Here is a 17,269-nt window from a genome sequence, read left to right as displayed (position 1 = left end):
AGCGTTTGTCGCCCGTGCGGCCAGATCGCAAACACGTTGTAAACGTATCTAAGCCAGACGGTCGGTCTTGGCGTGGCTTAATTTAGTTATATTAAACTAAAGTTTTTATTCAAACACGGTAGTTGTCTCCATAATTTTCAAAAATGCATTCTCCATATTAACTTTATGGTTATCCAGCCAATAAGGGGTACCATGTAAGAGTATTGGTTCAATTTCAGTTACAGTTTGAATTGTTTTCCACAATTATTTAGTTTAGTGCTGTGTGCTTGTCACAGCTATAATTATTCTCTGAAGATGCTGGGTAGAAAACCAACAAAATATTTGGATTAGTCATAAAGGATCTGAAATAAAGTGATGATCAAGTACTGAGCAGGACAAAATGAGTATCTCACCGAAAAGAAAAATGTGCAAAGCAGTGAAAAGAAAGTCAAGAAGCTTTGAGATGTGAATGGCAGACTCAAACATGCAAATATTATTATGAGGGAAAAGAGGGATAGCTGTTTTAGTACATCATTTTCCTAACAATTCGAAAGAATTATCATTACACCTCACTTTCTGAAAGCCAAAAAAACCTATGATGGGAAATCCACTCTAAACTGTCACAACTGTGTCACTTATATCTTAAATTCATTATTTGTGTATTCAAGCCTTTCTAACCAGTGTTAGTAGAAGAGAAGCACAATGAATTTGAGGTACCTGGGCTTCAAAACTACCAACTGGAAATGCTGATTGACATTTATGCATAATTTAAATAATTTAAAAATTAAAAATACACATTAAGTCTATAAATAAAGAAAAGCTGAAGGACTGATTAGGATTATCTTAAATATGTTTTTTTTTTAATGATCTCTGTAAATACACTACATTAAAACTTAGCTTTAAATTAATTCTAAAATAATATTTAGGAGTTCCCCTCATTTACTTAATCGTAGAAACCTTAAAACATGTACCATCCAAGTCCAAATATTGCTTGGCCAGTCCTATTTCTGACAACTTAATTCCTTACCATTCAAATAACCTACTTGCTCCTGGCTTTCGCAATCTTCATACAATTTTCAGGGACACTCTGTTTAATTGCTCTTCCTGCTCTGAAAAATATTCTAGGTATCTGATAGGATCTGCTCTACAACTTATGCCTCAAATCATATATCATTCCTTTCTCTCCCACAGGCTGAATGCATTGCTGCCTCAAAATTTGTGCAGTTAAATATTGCACCATAATATTAATTTAACACAAGCACATTTTTACTATGAAAATAACTAAAATAAAGTAATTTTTTAATGACTACGACCCATGAAAGTTTAAAACTTATAGCACTGCAGGCAGGCTAAGAATTTTTCTATTTTTATTATATATTTTTTTAACCAGGTCTAGGAAATCCTGTTCTAAATACCAAACATGGAACTCTTTTTAGCCAGTTTGGGCCTCCAACGAGCAAGGTGGTGGTCTCACAAGGCAATGCAATTCATCTCCCACCTAAAAACAATCACAAACATCAATATCCACAGTATGATTCGAACCCACACCCTGTTGGAGAGAGAGCAGATATGATAACCACTCGGCCAACCAGACCAGCAACAAACAACACAGAACTAGTATTAAGGCTTTGCCAGAACTTCTGTAGCACAATTGGAAGAATGACAGTATACTGCTCCCTTCGATTGAAAAAAACATGTTCAATTCTCGTCATTATGAGAGGAATCTTTATATAGGGTTTTTTATTTGAGGGCGAGTTAGCCAATCTCATATGAGGGAAGCAGGGTTTTTTCGTGAAACTCTGGTTTTATATCCTGTGTACAGGCAAATCGGCCATTGGAACACATGCAATTTACAGACTAAAAATATCGGTGATAGATGTGCGTGCATGTGCGTGTGTGTGTGTGTGTAGTGGAGTGGGGTAAGCTGTCTTCCCACAATGAGTCCTTGGAGGTATCACATAATAATAACTTATTGCCTTTTAAAAGTGAGGAGAACTTAGAAAAAATTCTTATCCTAAATACAAATCAATTTTTACATAATTGTTATCTTTTTGAATATTTCTTTCAAGATAAAAATAAAATCCTTTCTTTTAGTGTTGCACGGTGATCAGCATTCATTTTAGAAATCATGGACTTTACAATTTTATAAAAAAAAAAATAATTTCTTTAAGGAAATCTGTTAAACAGAGCTGGATAAACTATACTCTGAAAATGTAGTCTGGATACCAAGTGCTGATTTTAAAAAGTGCTTCCAGTACTGATCTATGTCTGTTGTTCATAATTCCTTGCTTCTTAGAGCACTCAAAAATTTTAAGATTGAGTAAAATGCAATGAAACTATTAAGACAAAGATTTCCAGATACAGACTATCTACAAGTAATAAACAAGTTAGTTTTAGCTAGCATCTTGATAGCAGATATTCGAGCTAAGCAGAATGCTCTTATAAGCAAGATATTCTCAAATCCTTCACTTCACTGAGTGAAGTGAAGCAAATAAATAAAAATATTTATCAGTACAAAGTATCAGTGCATTAAATAATTATCCCTAGATACTAAAAATTAACTAACAGAATTATAATTTTAATTAAATTAAACTTACTTTTTTATTCCTAGACGAGAGCATGGCTCCCCTACCAACTTTCACATTTTCACCAATAAACACAATTCCAGAAATGACCGGTAAGTCTGCACCAATGTCCATTTCATCAATGTCATCAAAATCCTCCTCACTTGATTCAGGACTCTCATCAAGTGCCACACCATTGACGGAATTTTTTGGATCAACCCTGGGAGGTGATCCAGATCGTTTTTTATTCTTGAGCACTTTTGCTGGTTTACAACCAAATGGCGTTGGATTCAGGGCAATATTAGGCTTGACATCTTTACCTCTGAAGTCAAAAACGACAGTTGTAGTAGATGGCGGTGGCTTTTGCCAAGTAGGCTTTTTAGCTCCTAGGAGGGTGCTGGGTTTCAAAACTTCACTGTCTTCAGGCTGCAGAACAGCATCACTGCTATCTTCAAAATGAGGAATATCATTACTTTCATTATTTAGGAACATGTTCGAAGATTGCTGCTTTATCTTTTCGTTCGCGATATCCATAGTTCCACTTACGACAGTGGATTTTCCTTCGGCATACGATTTCTCTTTCATTTTATCAGTTTCATTTACTCTTGTATCCGAATCTTCTTCTGAGAACGTTACGGGAGATGTCACCGAAGTATCATCGGGGGTAATCGGAGGTGCTACGTCCAAGGAGGTTCGTTTAGTGTAGAGAGGAGTAATACTGGAAGGTAGGTAAGATGCTGAGTGACAAACATTCACTTTCTCACCAGCGAAGGTCATTGTGACGCCATATGATCTAATCCTATCCAAAGCTTCGTCGCTCACGAATTTTATTCCTTTCTCTTGAGCTCCATCTGTTATATCGCCATTTTCCATAATTTCATCTTCCATACTGTCTGAAATATCTATTTCAATGCTGTTTTTCACTCCTAACATTTCCCCATTTATTGCAGGCGAGTTTTTGGCACTTAATTTGGCAGAAACGCCATTTACCCTAGACTCTTTCGGCAACATCTTCCTTTGCTTTGGGACAGGTTGAGATTTGGCACTAGATTTTATTATTATTGACTTGGTCCTGAAATTCTGAGTACACTTGTCATCCGAACCTTCAAAAATACGTTTATAAAACTTTACGGTATCTGGCTTTGGCAACTCCTCCTCATTAATATTACACACTGAAATCTGACGTATATATTCTCTCCGTTTCGTTATTGAGCGAGTTGGGCTTTTCTCTACATCTTTTGGCTTAGAAGCTTTATCGACAATAACCACATTTTCGTTGATAAGCATAGAAACAGGTGAGCAGCCCCTCGCTGAAGTACGGCAACTGCGTAGAGGCTTCCTGCCGACAGACCAGCGGTTCCCACGGTTTGGCTGTTCTGAGTTTACCAGCAAAGTTTCCATGCTTTTAGCTTTTTTAACGTTGATGCTTCGTTGACCTGGGATGCTCTTCACTTTGTTACCTGAGGCAACTGCCCTATTCCTAATTTGTGCAGAAGTGGCCTGGAACGTACTGTCATTGTCTAACAGGTTCTCCAAGCTTGAGTAACGTCTTACAGAGTTCGCCGGTGCTTTCTCAGTTTCTTTCAGGCTCATGCTTATAAAGCGTGATTTCAGTTTATCAACAATTCCGGGTCCGTATTTTAAATCCTGATCCTCGTCACAGTCGTGCACAGGATCGGTGGGGGAGCTTAGTCTGTAATCACTGGAATAGAGCACATCTTCGTTTAGAGGTTTTGTAAAAGCTGTATTTGCATCTTCCAACATACTATCCTTTCTGCTCATGAAATTTATTTCATCCGAAGAACGTAAGCTACGCGAACTAGCAGCTGACTGTCCCCCGACTGTTGTATTAAATCCATAACTTTCTACTTGATTTGACTCCGAAATCGATTTCGAAGTATTCGATGGTTCATTTGGGTTCCTACCGACAGGATTTGTTGAACTGCGATCGCACGCGGCTATTTGAGTATTCTTAAAACTTGTCCTTTCATTCATTTGCACAGGTGGGGTTAGCGGTTCGCTGATACCAGCAATTTTGCTCTCTTCACTAATTACTGTACTACCAGACGTAACAGCTCCCGTACGCTTTTTCAAAATTAACAGCCTTTTCCACTCAGGTATATCCGAGTTATCCTGAAGTTCGCGGTCGACACCCGCAGTAACTGCGGAACCAGGCCTACTGATTCCAGTGTAGACAGCCATAGTTGGTTTTCTTTATATCAGCTACTGGTCACAACGATAAAAAAAAAAAACCTGTATTAGAGATTTAATACTGCAGAATTAAACCAGGCAAAAATTTAACGTAAAGGCAGTACTTGCAATCGATTTTGGAATCACTCGCTCTAACCTTTTTTTCCTTTTTTTTACACAACGAAAATCAGATCGCCCCCTTCTGGCAAACATTAAACTGTTAACCTAATGTTAGCTATGTATAGATTCATTCAATTTCTTTATGTTTCGGTGTTTATTGCGAGAACCACTTTTAAATAAATTAATCATATGTTTACCTTGTTAAATACACCGCCCATATTTTATCAAGGGGAAATGACACATCCACCACGACGAAGTTTTCAAACGAATATCATCTCATCGCTAACATAGATACCGCAATTGTCAACCTTCATTATACTTGATAAAATCCTGCGATGCTCACACTTTGAAAGCCAAACACTATTTAAGCAGACTAACCATTTCCATTTTCTTTAATAACAAAACATATCCTCACAAACAGCCAAGGAAAGCGACTACAAATACCAACCATCATCATAGACAAAACATAACTCACTCTACCAACGACAGATACAATACAGTTGACATCTAGATGGTGACGTCACTGAATTTGTTGTATTGCCTGTATCGCCATCTATCGTTAAGAAGAAGGAGGTAGATAAAAAAAAGATCACGAGGTTGATCTTCGAATATGCTTTCAAGCAAGACGAGATTAAAGGCTACGTTACCGTGAATTGTGTTCACGGTAACGTAGCGAAATAATAATTAACACATTAGTTTTATTATACGGAAAATCAGAACGATTTTCTAAGTTTCTCCAGGGCCTTCTACTACTTTAATGTAGTGGTCTTGTTAAAGTTTATTATACAAAGCAACACAAAATCGGACATTAAAACATTCTTTAAAAAAATTTCAATAAATCCTTCATCCCACAGAAATTTAAATTTTGTTCTCGTAAAGAAGAAGAGAATTGTCCCTGAGAAGGGACAATTAGCAAATACGAAAGTAATGATTAAAAAAATACTTATTCTATAATTTACTATAATTATAAATATAATTTACTTCAATGTTTTGTGAATAATATTACCTCAAAAGTTTTATTTATATTATAATAAAACAGAACGTAGATATGTTTCTACTCCCTTTGAGAAATGACGACGCTACTTCATACCTGAATGGGTATCGTGTGCTCATTTCCCTAACTCAGGTCGGATATCGCGCAGTTTTCATGACAGATATTTCACCACATGCTTCTGGTGAAATATCTAATCTTATGAAAAAGAATGGATGGCATGTACTCATTTGTCCCCAAAGTACAATGCTGACATGAGTCCGCCAGTCTTGGATCTGTATCCTAAGTTGAACGAAATACTCTGTGGGACGCTTAACTACCATGGACAACGTTTGTGCTGAAGGGACTCTGCCTATCAAACGCATTAACAAATAAAGTTTGCTGAAGGATTACAAGGTCACACAAAAGTTGGGCAGCAGTGATAACACAGAATGAAGATTATGCTGAAGGCCTCTAAATGAATGAATAAATAAATAAATAAATAATAATAAAATAAAGAAAAATAAAATCAGATAACACCTTTTATTCCAGTATAAGGAGTAGGCGAGAGAGTTTTAGTCCTATCTAAATTTTGGAGGCTGAGGGGGGGAAGTTCAGTTAAATAAATGTTTAACAACAGAAGCACTGTGCAGAACTTTTTTAAATAATAATAATAATAATAATAATAATAATAATAATAATAATAATCTAACGTCTTTTCCATTGTAGAAAGTAGTAGAAGCAATTTTTGCCCTTTTTAACTTCTGGAGACAAGGGGTAAGTTCAGTCTCCACCGGTAGCCAATTAGGGATAGCTACTCCAAGATTATTGCTAATTTGATGTGTCGTCCTGTGAAAAGAAGCGCTCAGAAGTGCTGCCATCTAGTGGTCCCTAATTATAACACTATGTTTATCGCCTTAATTTAGTGTGGGTTCTACAGTCGATTTTCTTGAGTTTATGGAACGAAAAGCCTGAGTTTCTGGGAGAAAAAACCCAACTTGCCTGTGCCAGAAATCGACTAACTCGGGAACAACAACAACAAATTTCAGTTGTTCCTGGGTAGCTCAGTAGAAGTGAGAGTTGTACATCCACAGCTCTAGGCCACCTGAAGAAAGAGAGTCTAAGTTCGATTCTAGTCGCCGAGTAGAGGACTTTTTTCTAAACCTTTCTTCGACCTGTTCCCGAGTTACTCGATCTCTGGCACAGACAACGAGTTTTTCGTCTTGTAAACACGAGAAAATGGACAAGAATCCATATTGTTTCAGACATTGCAAAAATATTATGTTAGAGTTACAGACCGCGGGTTTAGCGACACCTCATGCGATGTATAATTAGTGATAATCTTTGGCTAGGTATTTCTAACTGGCTACCAGTGGGGGGGGATGAACATCTCCTCGATCTAAAAGTGAGTGGCCTATAGGGAAATAAAAGGTTTTATTTTATTTTATTTTTATGTTTTTTTTTTTGGATTTCAGTTGTTGACGATTGGTCGCACTCTTAAATTCAGGGTAAGATAGCTGTGGTCACAAATAACAGAAATCAGTGTATCATGGCTGAAAACTAACTTTTTACAATAATTCTGGTGTTCTTATTCAAATTTGGATTTAATGAACAATTTCTATATTCTGTGTCCTTCACTGTGCTTGCAATAATGTAATTTGTTGCAGGTCAACCTGCACAACAAGTTCCCTCCTTGGTTAAAAAATAAATAAAAATTCAGTAAAGACAAAATAGACAAACTCCATAAGTGTTGTTATTGAATAATTTATGCTATGTTTTCTGCTTCCTTGTATTTTGTAGATGAAAGAACTATTATGTTTATTATATTTTTAATTTTAAATTTAAAATGTTGAATTTTTTAAATTTAAATTTAACATTTTAATTTTTTTAATTTAAATTTAACATTTTGAATAATTTTTTTAATTTAAAATTTTTGGTACTCTAAAATCTAATTATAAGCATTAGTACTTCCTGAGTTAATGATTAAGAATATTAGTAAACAACTCCATTTTGAAATAAAAATGATTCAAGATGAAACATTTTACAAGTCATTGCATGCAGTTCCGGTAGAATTATCTGACATATTTAATTGCACGACTACAATGAATATATATGTAAATACTATGGAAGTATATTGGATATAATGTATTGATATTTTCTAAATAAATAAATAAATAAATAAATAAATATATATATATATATATATATATATATATATATATATATATATATATATATATATATATATATATATATATATATATATATATATATATATATATATATATATATATATATATATATATAATGCATATTTCGTATATCTTTTTAATTGTTAATGGTATAAAACTCTTTCTCGCTCTACCTCGATAAGTCTTTCACTCCAGGAGAGTTGATGCAATAATAATAATAATAATAATAATAATAATTTTTTAAGATAATAATAATAATAATTTTTTAAGATAATAATAATAATAATTTTTAAGGTAATAATAATAATATTATTATTATACAAATTATTATGTAATAATAATAATAATATTATTATTATATAATATTTTTTTTGATTTCTGAAATATTTACACAATTACAATAATCGTCTTTAGTGACATTCCAACTTGTAATTTTTAATATTCAGAATTCAGCACGCAGCGCCGCATATGTGATTCATTTTCTACATTTCATTTCAATAAAAATATTGATAATAATACTTTTTTGCATCTATATTTATAACACGTGTTCTGCTAATATTATCAATGAAGATTACGCGGAATTTTTGAATAATGGATAATAATAATAATAGTATGATAATGTCTCAGATAAATTACATACATATGATTATGACCGACATTTTTTGCATCTTCATTATTATTATACACTGTAATGACTGTTTTGTTGCATAATTCGCAGTCTTTGATTATGAGGATTACGTGTGGATGAGTGAGGCGTTTTAATCCCACCTACTTCGAAATTTGAGTTAGCTTTTATGAAGAGAGTGGGATTAGCCTTCACTTTTATGTTGTTGTTGTTGTTGTTACTGTTTATGGATGGGATGTAGGCATTGGATGCTGGTCATTCGTGATGTATATATATTAGTGCTAATGGTATATTTTCCAGAGTTCGTGTTTTAATGTTCTGTAGTTGTCTATGTGTTTTAAATGACTCGGTAGGTTGTTCAGTAGCTTGGGTAACTGATGGGATCGTACCAAAGAACCATATGAGTTGTTGAAGGGTGTAAAGTTGAAGGGTGTAATGTAGAAAGTTGTTGTGGGTCGTGTTATACGATATGTGTTTCTGTTGTTTTTTCGATAGGTAATGTTGAAGTAATTCCTTAGTAATATTATGTAATGTTTCAGATTTTTAATGCTCAGGATTCTGTGTATCGCCATGTGCTGTCGGATATTGGCTGTTGTGTATAAGGTGTCCAAATCACTGTTGACACAGTTTTCCTATGTAATGTTTCTAATTTTGTTAGGTAGCTGTTTGATGTGTTTGCATAGACTGTTATACCATATCTGAGTAGGAATTCGCAGATACCGTTATATAGGATTTTTTTTTATGTTAGATGGAATAATGTCTTTTACTTGGAAGAGTTTCGCTGCGATGATGCGGAGTTTGGTATGTTAGTATTGTATATGTTTTGTCCATCTAACGTGGCAATCTATGTAAAGACCAAGGTATTTTGCGTGTGTTACAGGTTTGATTTCGGGACATTGGAAGGTTTTTTTTGTTGTTGTTGTTGTTGTTGTTAATGCAGCGGTATGTGTGACACTGTATCGATAGTGGTGCGGGGCGCACGATTCTTTGGTTGTGTATCATTAACATCTGTGTTTTTTTGTGCCGTTGATCATAATTTCGTTTTGGTAGAAGTATGTTGTAATTTCATTTAGTTCTTGTTGTGCTTTGGAGAGAGCTGTGTTGATGTCTGTGTGGATTGTTAGTAGTGCAGTGTCATCTGCTTACTGAAATATTTGACTTCTGACCAGGTTACGAACATCGTTAATGTATATGCTGAACAGAATGGGTGATAATATGGCGCCTTGATAGACACCGTGTTTTATTTGTATATTCCGACTGTGACATGTATCTATTTATGTTACTTGTGTTCTGTTTGAGAGATAGTTCCTGAACCATGTATGCAGTGTTCCTCTTATACCTATTGAGTATAGTTTGGTGAGTAGTATGTCATGTTCAAGAGTGTCAAATGCTTTGGTTAAGTCAAGCAGTATGAGGACGGAGTACTTGTTTTTGTCGAGAGCTTTATTTATTGTATCGGCGATGTCTTCTAGTAAAGTGATGATGATTTTTGTTTTCTGAAAGCCATATTGGTTTTGTGAGATGATGTTGTACTTCTGTAAATAGTTCTGTAGTCTGGTGTGTGTTATTTTTTCTAGAATTTTTGAGCTGACTGGTAGGGTAGCTATTGGTCTGTAGTTCTGAGTGTCGTTTCTTTTACCATGTTTGTAAATTGGTAAAAGAAATTATTGCAGAAATTATGGATAATTATTGCAGTTTTTATTTGTTCAACAATGTCGGTGTCAAATATTATGTTCATGAGTTTCAAAAGTGTGGATTTATTTGTTCAAAGTGTGTTATAAGGTCTGTGAGTCTTATTTTTCTATTCCTGAAGTGGTCTTTGGTTTTAGTTGTAGGCGTGCTTCTTTCAGTTCCTGTTTTATTACTCGTGGAAAATACATCGTTTGTTGTTGAGTTTGTGTCGGTAGTTTTTTGTTGATCGTTGGTAGATTGTCTTTTTTGAGTTGTGTGATATTGTTTGTGAATTCAATGTTGAATGAGTTTGCTAGTACCTCTTGGTTTGTGTCCTGACCGAAGATTTTGCAATAAAATCTTGTGCTGAAGTTTTCTTTTTTCGAGTTATTAATTCGTTGAGTGTAGCCCATGTTTGCTTAATGTTGTCGTTATATTCCATGAATTTTTGGAAGTAGCAGTGTCTTTTTGTCCTACGAATTTTTGTTGTTAGTTGGTTTCTTGCGTTTTTGTATAATGTTTGTAAATATGTGTTACTGGGCGACTTTTTTTAGTTTTTTCTATAGATTTTCTTTTACAGTAATACTATTTAGTATTACGCCATTTACCCAGGGATTATTGTCTGTTTGTCGCCTCATTTGTGTAGTCTTTGTTGCTTTTTTGTATGTTTCTGTGAACTTTAGTTGGAAATTCTCATATAATGTTACAGGATCATTTATTTTAAGTAGGCAATTCCAGTCTGTAATTTTTATAAGGTTGTCGACAATGCCCTTTAATATGATCGAGTTTTGTCAAATTTTGTGGTGGTTAGAGGGGGGGGGGTAGGTAACGTAATAAAACGAAATGAGTATATAATAATAATAAAATTGAGACTACATTAACATCGCTAATAAGAACATGCCGAAGTTAAAATATAAAAATTGAATTTTCTAGATAATTCAAGGCAAAAAGGTTTGTGCATTGAATTATTATTATTATTATTATTTTTTATGAGACACGAAAGAAGGTGTGTGAGGGAAGGGTCTGTAACACTTTTAACAGAGAAACTATAAACGTTTCTAAAAGTGCGACATAGTTTAAGCCTGATCCCAAGCACTGAATAACACAATATGAAGTTTCCCATCTGTAAAATCTAAGGATAGCTTTGACATGTCTTCCTAACTGGTCCTGACATCACTATTTCATATTGTATGCAAGTTTGCTTACTTTTTTCAGCAATTTTGGTTGTCCTGGAACCAGTGCCAGCTCGAGGGTGTGAGGCGCCCATAGGCCAGTTTTATTAACGCATTGCAAGGAATCATAAAATTATTGTTAAGAGCAGTTTATAGTTATTGTCAAAAAAAAAAGTGCGTATAGAGCATTTTGGGGGACACTGCTCGTACTACCAACCCTTCGACTCGCCTGTTTAATACTAATACTTTTTTTTACGATATTGGCGTAAGTTTATTCCTAAATCCTAGCATTACTGTCTGAATATATGAGTTCTAATTTTATGGATTTATTAATAATGAATAAATAAATAAATTATTATTATTATTATTATTATTATTATTTTAATTGGGAAATTTAAATTTATGACATTTATTTTGCTTTATTTATTAAATTCTTAGGAGCCTGTGTAGCTCAATGGATGTGGAGTTTGCATACCACGGCGCTTGACCGCATGAAGGAAGATTATGTTTCGAATCTAGTCGTCGAATAGAGGAAATTTTTCTAAGCCTTTTTTCAACCGGTTCCCGAGTTAGTCTATCTCTGGCACGGGCAAGCTGGTTTTTTCCTTCCGGAAACTCGGGTTTTTCGTCCCGTAAACTCAAGAAAATCGACTCCACATTATTTCAGACATTAAATATATTGTGTTATGGTTAGTGACCACGAGTGGCGGCACTTGTTGAGCAGTCTCTCTTCGCTGCGTGCCGCTTAATTAGTGATGGCCTTGGGCCAGCCCTCTGTGATTGGCTGCCAGTGGAGATTGAACTGCCCACTCAGTCTCCAAAAGTTAGATAGGGCTAAACGGCCTCTACAGGAATAAAAAGGCGTTAGCCGATTTTTTTCTGATTAAATTCTTATTATTATTAACGAAAGTCAAATTCTTATATCACACCAATCAGCAACAATAGTTGTCATACCTTTTCTTAAATTCGTTCACAGTTCTTGTGCTCACTGCTTGCCTCCAAAGGCGAGCCATTCAAATCTTACACACTGCTCTCTATGAGCGAAAAATCTAATTCTCACTCCTTTCATGGAAACTATGCATATTGCAGCTGCAGAAGTTTATATTAATTCAGAGAGAACGACAACTAGGCTGCCTGATGGTAGATTAATGTCAGCTGGATAATAATAAAAATAAAAATAAAAAAATATTCGGCTGCTTTTATAGAACAAATAATGATTTCAGCAAATTTTGATTTTCAGAGAAGGAATCTTATCACTCTTTCCCTTTCAACCTTCCTACCTCCCCCTTGCTATCAATCGCTTCAAAACTTCGAGATAAAACACGGTCACTCTTAGCACTATAACTCGGCTTCTAATGAAACAAATGTCATACACAGTTGACACAACACTAATGAAGGTTGCTGCTAACGACAACAAAAAGATACAGCAGGTGGCGCCACTAGTTCCTTCTATTTTCGAAAAGTTCGGTTTCTTTTTGGACAGAGAGTATATATATTCTGTTACTATTACGTGTGAATGGTATTCTTAACTGATATCGCCAAAGTGAGAGTAGCTTCTTATCCATGCAAGGTTATAGCATTGATGCGACTCAGTGGCGAACTCAGGATTTAATCTTGGGGGGGAGGGGGGAAGAGTTGAGTAGACGATTTGAGAATACACACTACGCATTGCATACGACCTATGACTGAGTATGTACAGTCATCGCCAATACATGAAACCTGTGATCTCCTCTAGCCCAACTCGGACAAATGAAGTACTTCTCTGTCCGCTCGAGTGCTACTTCGTTCGCCTTGCGTTTACAGCGGCCGTGATTCCCGAGAGCTATAGGGTATTCCCACCTTATGTGACCACTAATTCATAAGTAGTATAGAAATAGAAGACACGACACAATATAAATAAAAAAAAATGAATTTTAATTAGGAAAATATTTTTAGAAATTTTTGTAGTGTTTTTTTTTTTTTTTCTATTTTCTTTTGGGGGGACCAGGGCTCCTTAGCCCCCCCCCCTGGGTGCGCCACTGATGCCACTGCGTTGAATAGTACCTTCGCGACACACACACACAGGATCGACAATGGTCAGCACTGAGCAGATACCAAGTGAAGGAAATGTCACCAAAGAACAAAATGGAAGGATGATGTACAAAAGTTTGACATGAGATGGTGGACATTGTCTAAGACAAAGAGAAATGGAAAGTTAAGGCGGTTGCCTATATTCAGCAGTGGATGGAAAGAGCTCAAAAAAAGAGGAAGATCCTCAAAACGGTAAGGCATTAAGGTCATCAGTTTGTGAACAATTTTTTATGCTATATGTAATATTTAATATTTATGTAATATTTAATTTAAACCGGATGTATTTGAAACTGGAATGTTGCTTACTCTTAAACTTTTTCCACAGGCACGTTTGGATTCACTTAACACACCCAGTAAAAAATAAATAAATCTTTTAGTATTTTTATTCCTCAAAGTGAATTGACAGCATGCTTTAGCCCTCAGATGTAACATAATTGATTAAAACATCAGATATTACCGTTTATATTATCCGTTAATTAACATTATTCCTTTTTCAAATAATCTCTAGCTTAAAATGTTCTACTTTGTTCTTTGCGTTTCATTTGCTGCTTATATCCCCCTACCTCATTTAGACAAACAGTTCAGATTTTTTTAACGTTATTTTTTTCACATACAGACCTATATGTTAGCTATCCTAATAGTGACGTCATTGTTTGCTACAATATCAGCGTAAGCAATTTTAAGTGGGTAGATTGCTCCATTTCAGCTGATTCAGATGAAAGAAATACTCAGATATTTATTATCGGCAATGACTTGCCTTGATTTCTACATGGTATATTTGTAGTAATACGTAGCGGAATTCTTGATAATACTCTTCTTGATATTCACTTCATCGACAATACTCATTATATTGCAAATGTCGCCTTTTCCTGTATAATTTTGATCACAAACTTTCTAAAAAATGACTGATGGTGTTAGCAAATTTTGTGAAGCTTTTGATAGAAAGATATTAATCGCTGAACAAACAGCATTTACCTAAGTTACTGTTCTTAACAATATACTTGTGACTATTTATCTGCTTGTCATGCAACTAACGTAATATCAACAACATTGCGTCACTTGTTAAATATTCATACAGTCGACTTCGTTTTATTATGTAAGTTGAAGAGAGTAATGGTTATAAGCTCGAGTTAGAGTTAACTAGAAGTTCATTTTATATCAGTAATATAACAGATTGTGAAATTTTAAATATATTTATATTTAAAATATATGTTTATATTTTATTTGTAAATATATATTTAAATTATAAATATTATATCAAAAAATAAATAAATAATCAGCTAACGCCTTCTTGTTCCGGTATAGGGAGTAGGCGAGGTCGTTCTTTAACTCTAACTTTTAGAGACTGATTGGGCAGTTCAATCTCCACTGGTAGCCAATCAGAGATAGTTTGCCCAAGGCGATCACTAATTAATCAGCATGCAGTGAAGAAGGCGGCTAGTAAGTGCCGCCAAGTGGCGGTCACTAACCCTAACATAATATTTTTAATGTCTGAAAATAGTGTGGGTTTGATGGCCGATTTTCTTGAGCTTACGGGACGAAAAACCGAGTTTCCTGTAGAAAAAACCCGCTGGCCAGTGCTAGAGATCGACTAACTCTGGAACCAGTTGAGAAAAGGCTTAGAAAAAGTTCCTCTGGTCGGTGACTAGATTCGAACGCCTTTCGTCGTGTATTTATTTTTATTTTCTTCCCAATCTTCCTTACAAGTTAATGATTTGGCTATTTTGGAAACTGGAATGTTGCTTGCTCTTGTATAGATCTTCTATAGATCAAATATATAGATCTTGTATAGATCAAATAACTATGGATCCTGTTGAAAAAAGGATTAAGAAAAGTTCCTCTATTTGGCGAATGGATCCGAACTGAGAATGGCATTCTTTGGGAGACCTAGCACTATGGGGGAAAAATGTATAGACCCATAGTGCCTAGCGTTATGGATGCAGTTCTTTATTATTACGTATTATTATTATTCACTTCTTTTTAATCATCTTTCTGTAATATTTCTTAAGATATCTAGTTAAGTTTACTTAATTACTAATTTAATTAAGAAAAGAATAAATAATTGCAAATCAAATTAGAAATGATAAAAATAATCTGTTATTTTCCTATCAAGTGTCATCTCCATACAGGAGGTTGGCTATTAATGATCTCTATCTGAGATCCATAATGTGCATTAGAAAGAAAAGATTGTGAGATCCTAATAATAATAATATTATTATTATTATTATTTGACGCCTCCAGGGAGTCCATGGACTCATCGAGAGAGGGCACCTAATCTACAGCTCTGTCTCCACTATTCAATCCACCAACTAACCGCAACTACACCAACGTCATCTACCGCTGACCACCACTATTATTTCCACAGACACTCACAAACATCCACCCACGGCGGGATGTTTGTGTTAATTAATTAATTTGATATCAATCAAATAAACAATATCCTTGTATTCGGTAACTCTTTCTTTATCCACCTTCACATCTTTAGCAAACAAATAAATTTTACTCTTAGCATTTGAACCAAAATCATTGACGAATATGTTAAACGAAGGTCCTGACATTGAACACTGGAGGCATGCCACTGCTAATCATCTGCCTCATAGAAAGACTTCCCTCTAAATATTATTTTGTGTCATCTATCTGCCATCTTTTTATTTCCTTTATTTTGCTTACATGTAGCTATATTCAGATCATTTACTGTGGCCTCAGTCAAATCATGGTATTCTTGATTTACTCAAGTAAAGTACTTTAACAGCCTGTGTAGCTCAGCGAAAGTGGCGCTTTCGTCTTCTGCGCTGGATCGCTTGAAGTCAGACTTAAGTTCAGGTCTAGTCGCCGACTGGAGGAATTTTTTCTAAGCCATTCTTCGACCGATTCCCGAGTTAGTCGATCTCTGGCACGGGCAAGCAGGTGTTTCCTCCCAGAAACTCGGGTTTTTTATCTCGTAAACTCAAGAAAATCGACCGTAGTTCCCACATTATTTCAGACAGTAACAAATCTTGTTAGAGTTAGATACCAAGAGATGGCAGCACTTGTTTTCCAGCCTCTTCATAGGTGGCTACCTATAATTAGTGATAGACATTGGTCAGCTATCTCTGATTGGCTACCGGTGGAGATTGAACTGCCCACTCAGTCTCCAAAAGCTAGATAGGGTATAAAGGCCTCGCCTACTCCCTATAAGGGAATAAAAGGCGTTAGCTGATTTATTTATGTTTATTTTTTTAATTACTTTAACCTGAATAAGATATTTGGTGTTTCTTTTAGCACAGAATAGCATACATTTCAACGCTAGCATTTAAAGTGAAATTTATGTAACACAATCAATCAAGGAATCGTTTATTACAAATATTTTCCATCTTGGATTCATCCACCAAAACCAACTCTTTCATTCAAATTATCAAGCATTATTTGTTCTCGATTTGTCACTTGTAATCCAGAAACACTTTCTTCAACTTAACCAACTTGTACTAACGTTATCAATTTTCTAAGAAATTCGGTCATTCTGTCTGCTTATGCCCAAGTAATATTATTCTGTGAAACAATCTCTACGTTTAAGCAATAACTAATTCAACAACACGAGCCTCCGGTGATTTTTCTCAAAGTTTACACTTGAAACACTTCAATGTTTACTTAGCATAGATGTTATTGTCATATCATTGTCACCATCATCTTTTCAGGAATTTAGACCCAGTGGGCTGTTTCAGTATCATTCCATTTTT

At 35.0% G+C, this 17,269-nt stretch overlaps 1 protein-coding gene across 2 annotated transcripts in view; it reads right to left on the bottom strand.

The window, feature by feature from the left end:
- LOC150092423 (uncharacterized) overlaps nt 1–5,324 on the bottom strand; it is an 88,950-nt gene extending 83,626 nt beyond the window's left edge. For both annotated transcript variants that reach the window (XM_090415074.1, XM_090415073.1), the window contains exons 1-2: nt 5,051–5,324; nt 2,577–4,766 (exon numbers count right to left, since the gene is read on the bottom strand). In XM_090415074.1, the coding sequence (XP_090271200.1) occupies nt 2,577–4,745 (2,169 nt within the window). In that variant the 5' untranslated portion in view covers nt 4,746–4,766; nt 5,051–5,324. The remainder of the gene's footprint in view (nt 1–2,576; nt 4,767–5,050) is intronic.
- Nucleotides 5,325–17,269: the final 11,945 nt, after the last annotated feature.

The sequence above is a fragment of the Typopeltis vanoorti genome, chromosome 26 (genome assembly GCF_054136105.1).
Source record: "Typopeltis vanoorti isolate ZY-2024b chromosome 26, IOZ_Tvanoo_1.0, whole genome shotgun sequence".
Lineage (NCBI taxonomy): Eukaryota > Metazoa > Arthropoda > Arachnida > Uropygi > Thelyphonidae > Typopeltis > Typopeltis vanoorti.
The sequence above is the reverse complement of the archived record's forward strand: the minus strand, read 5'-3'. Positions and strand labels throughout refer to the sequence as shown.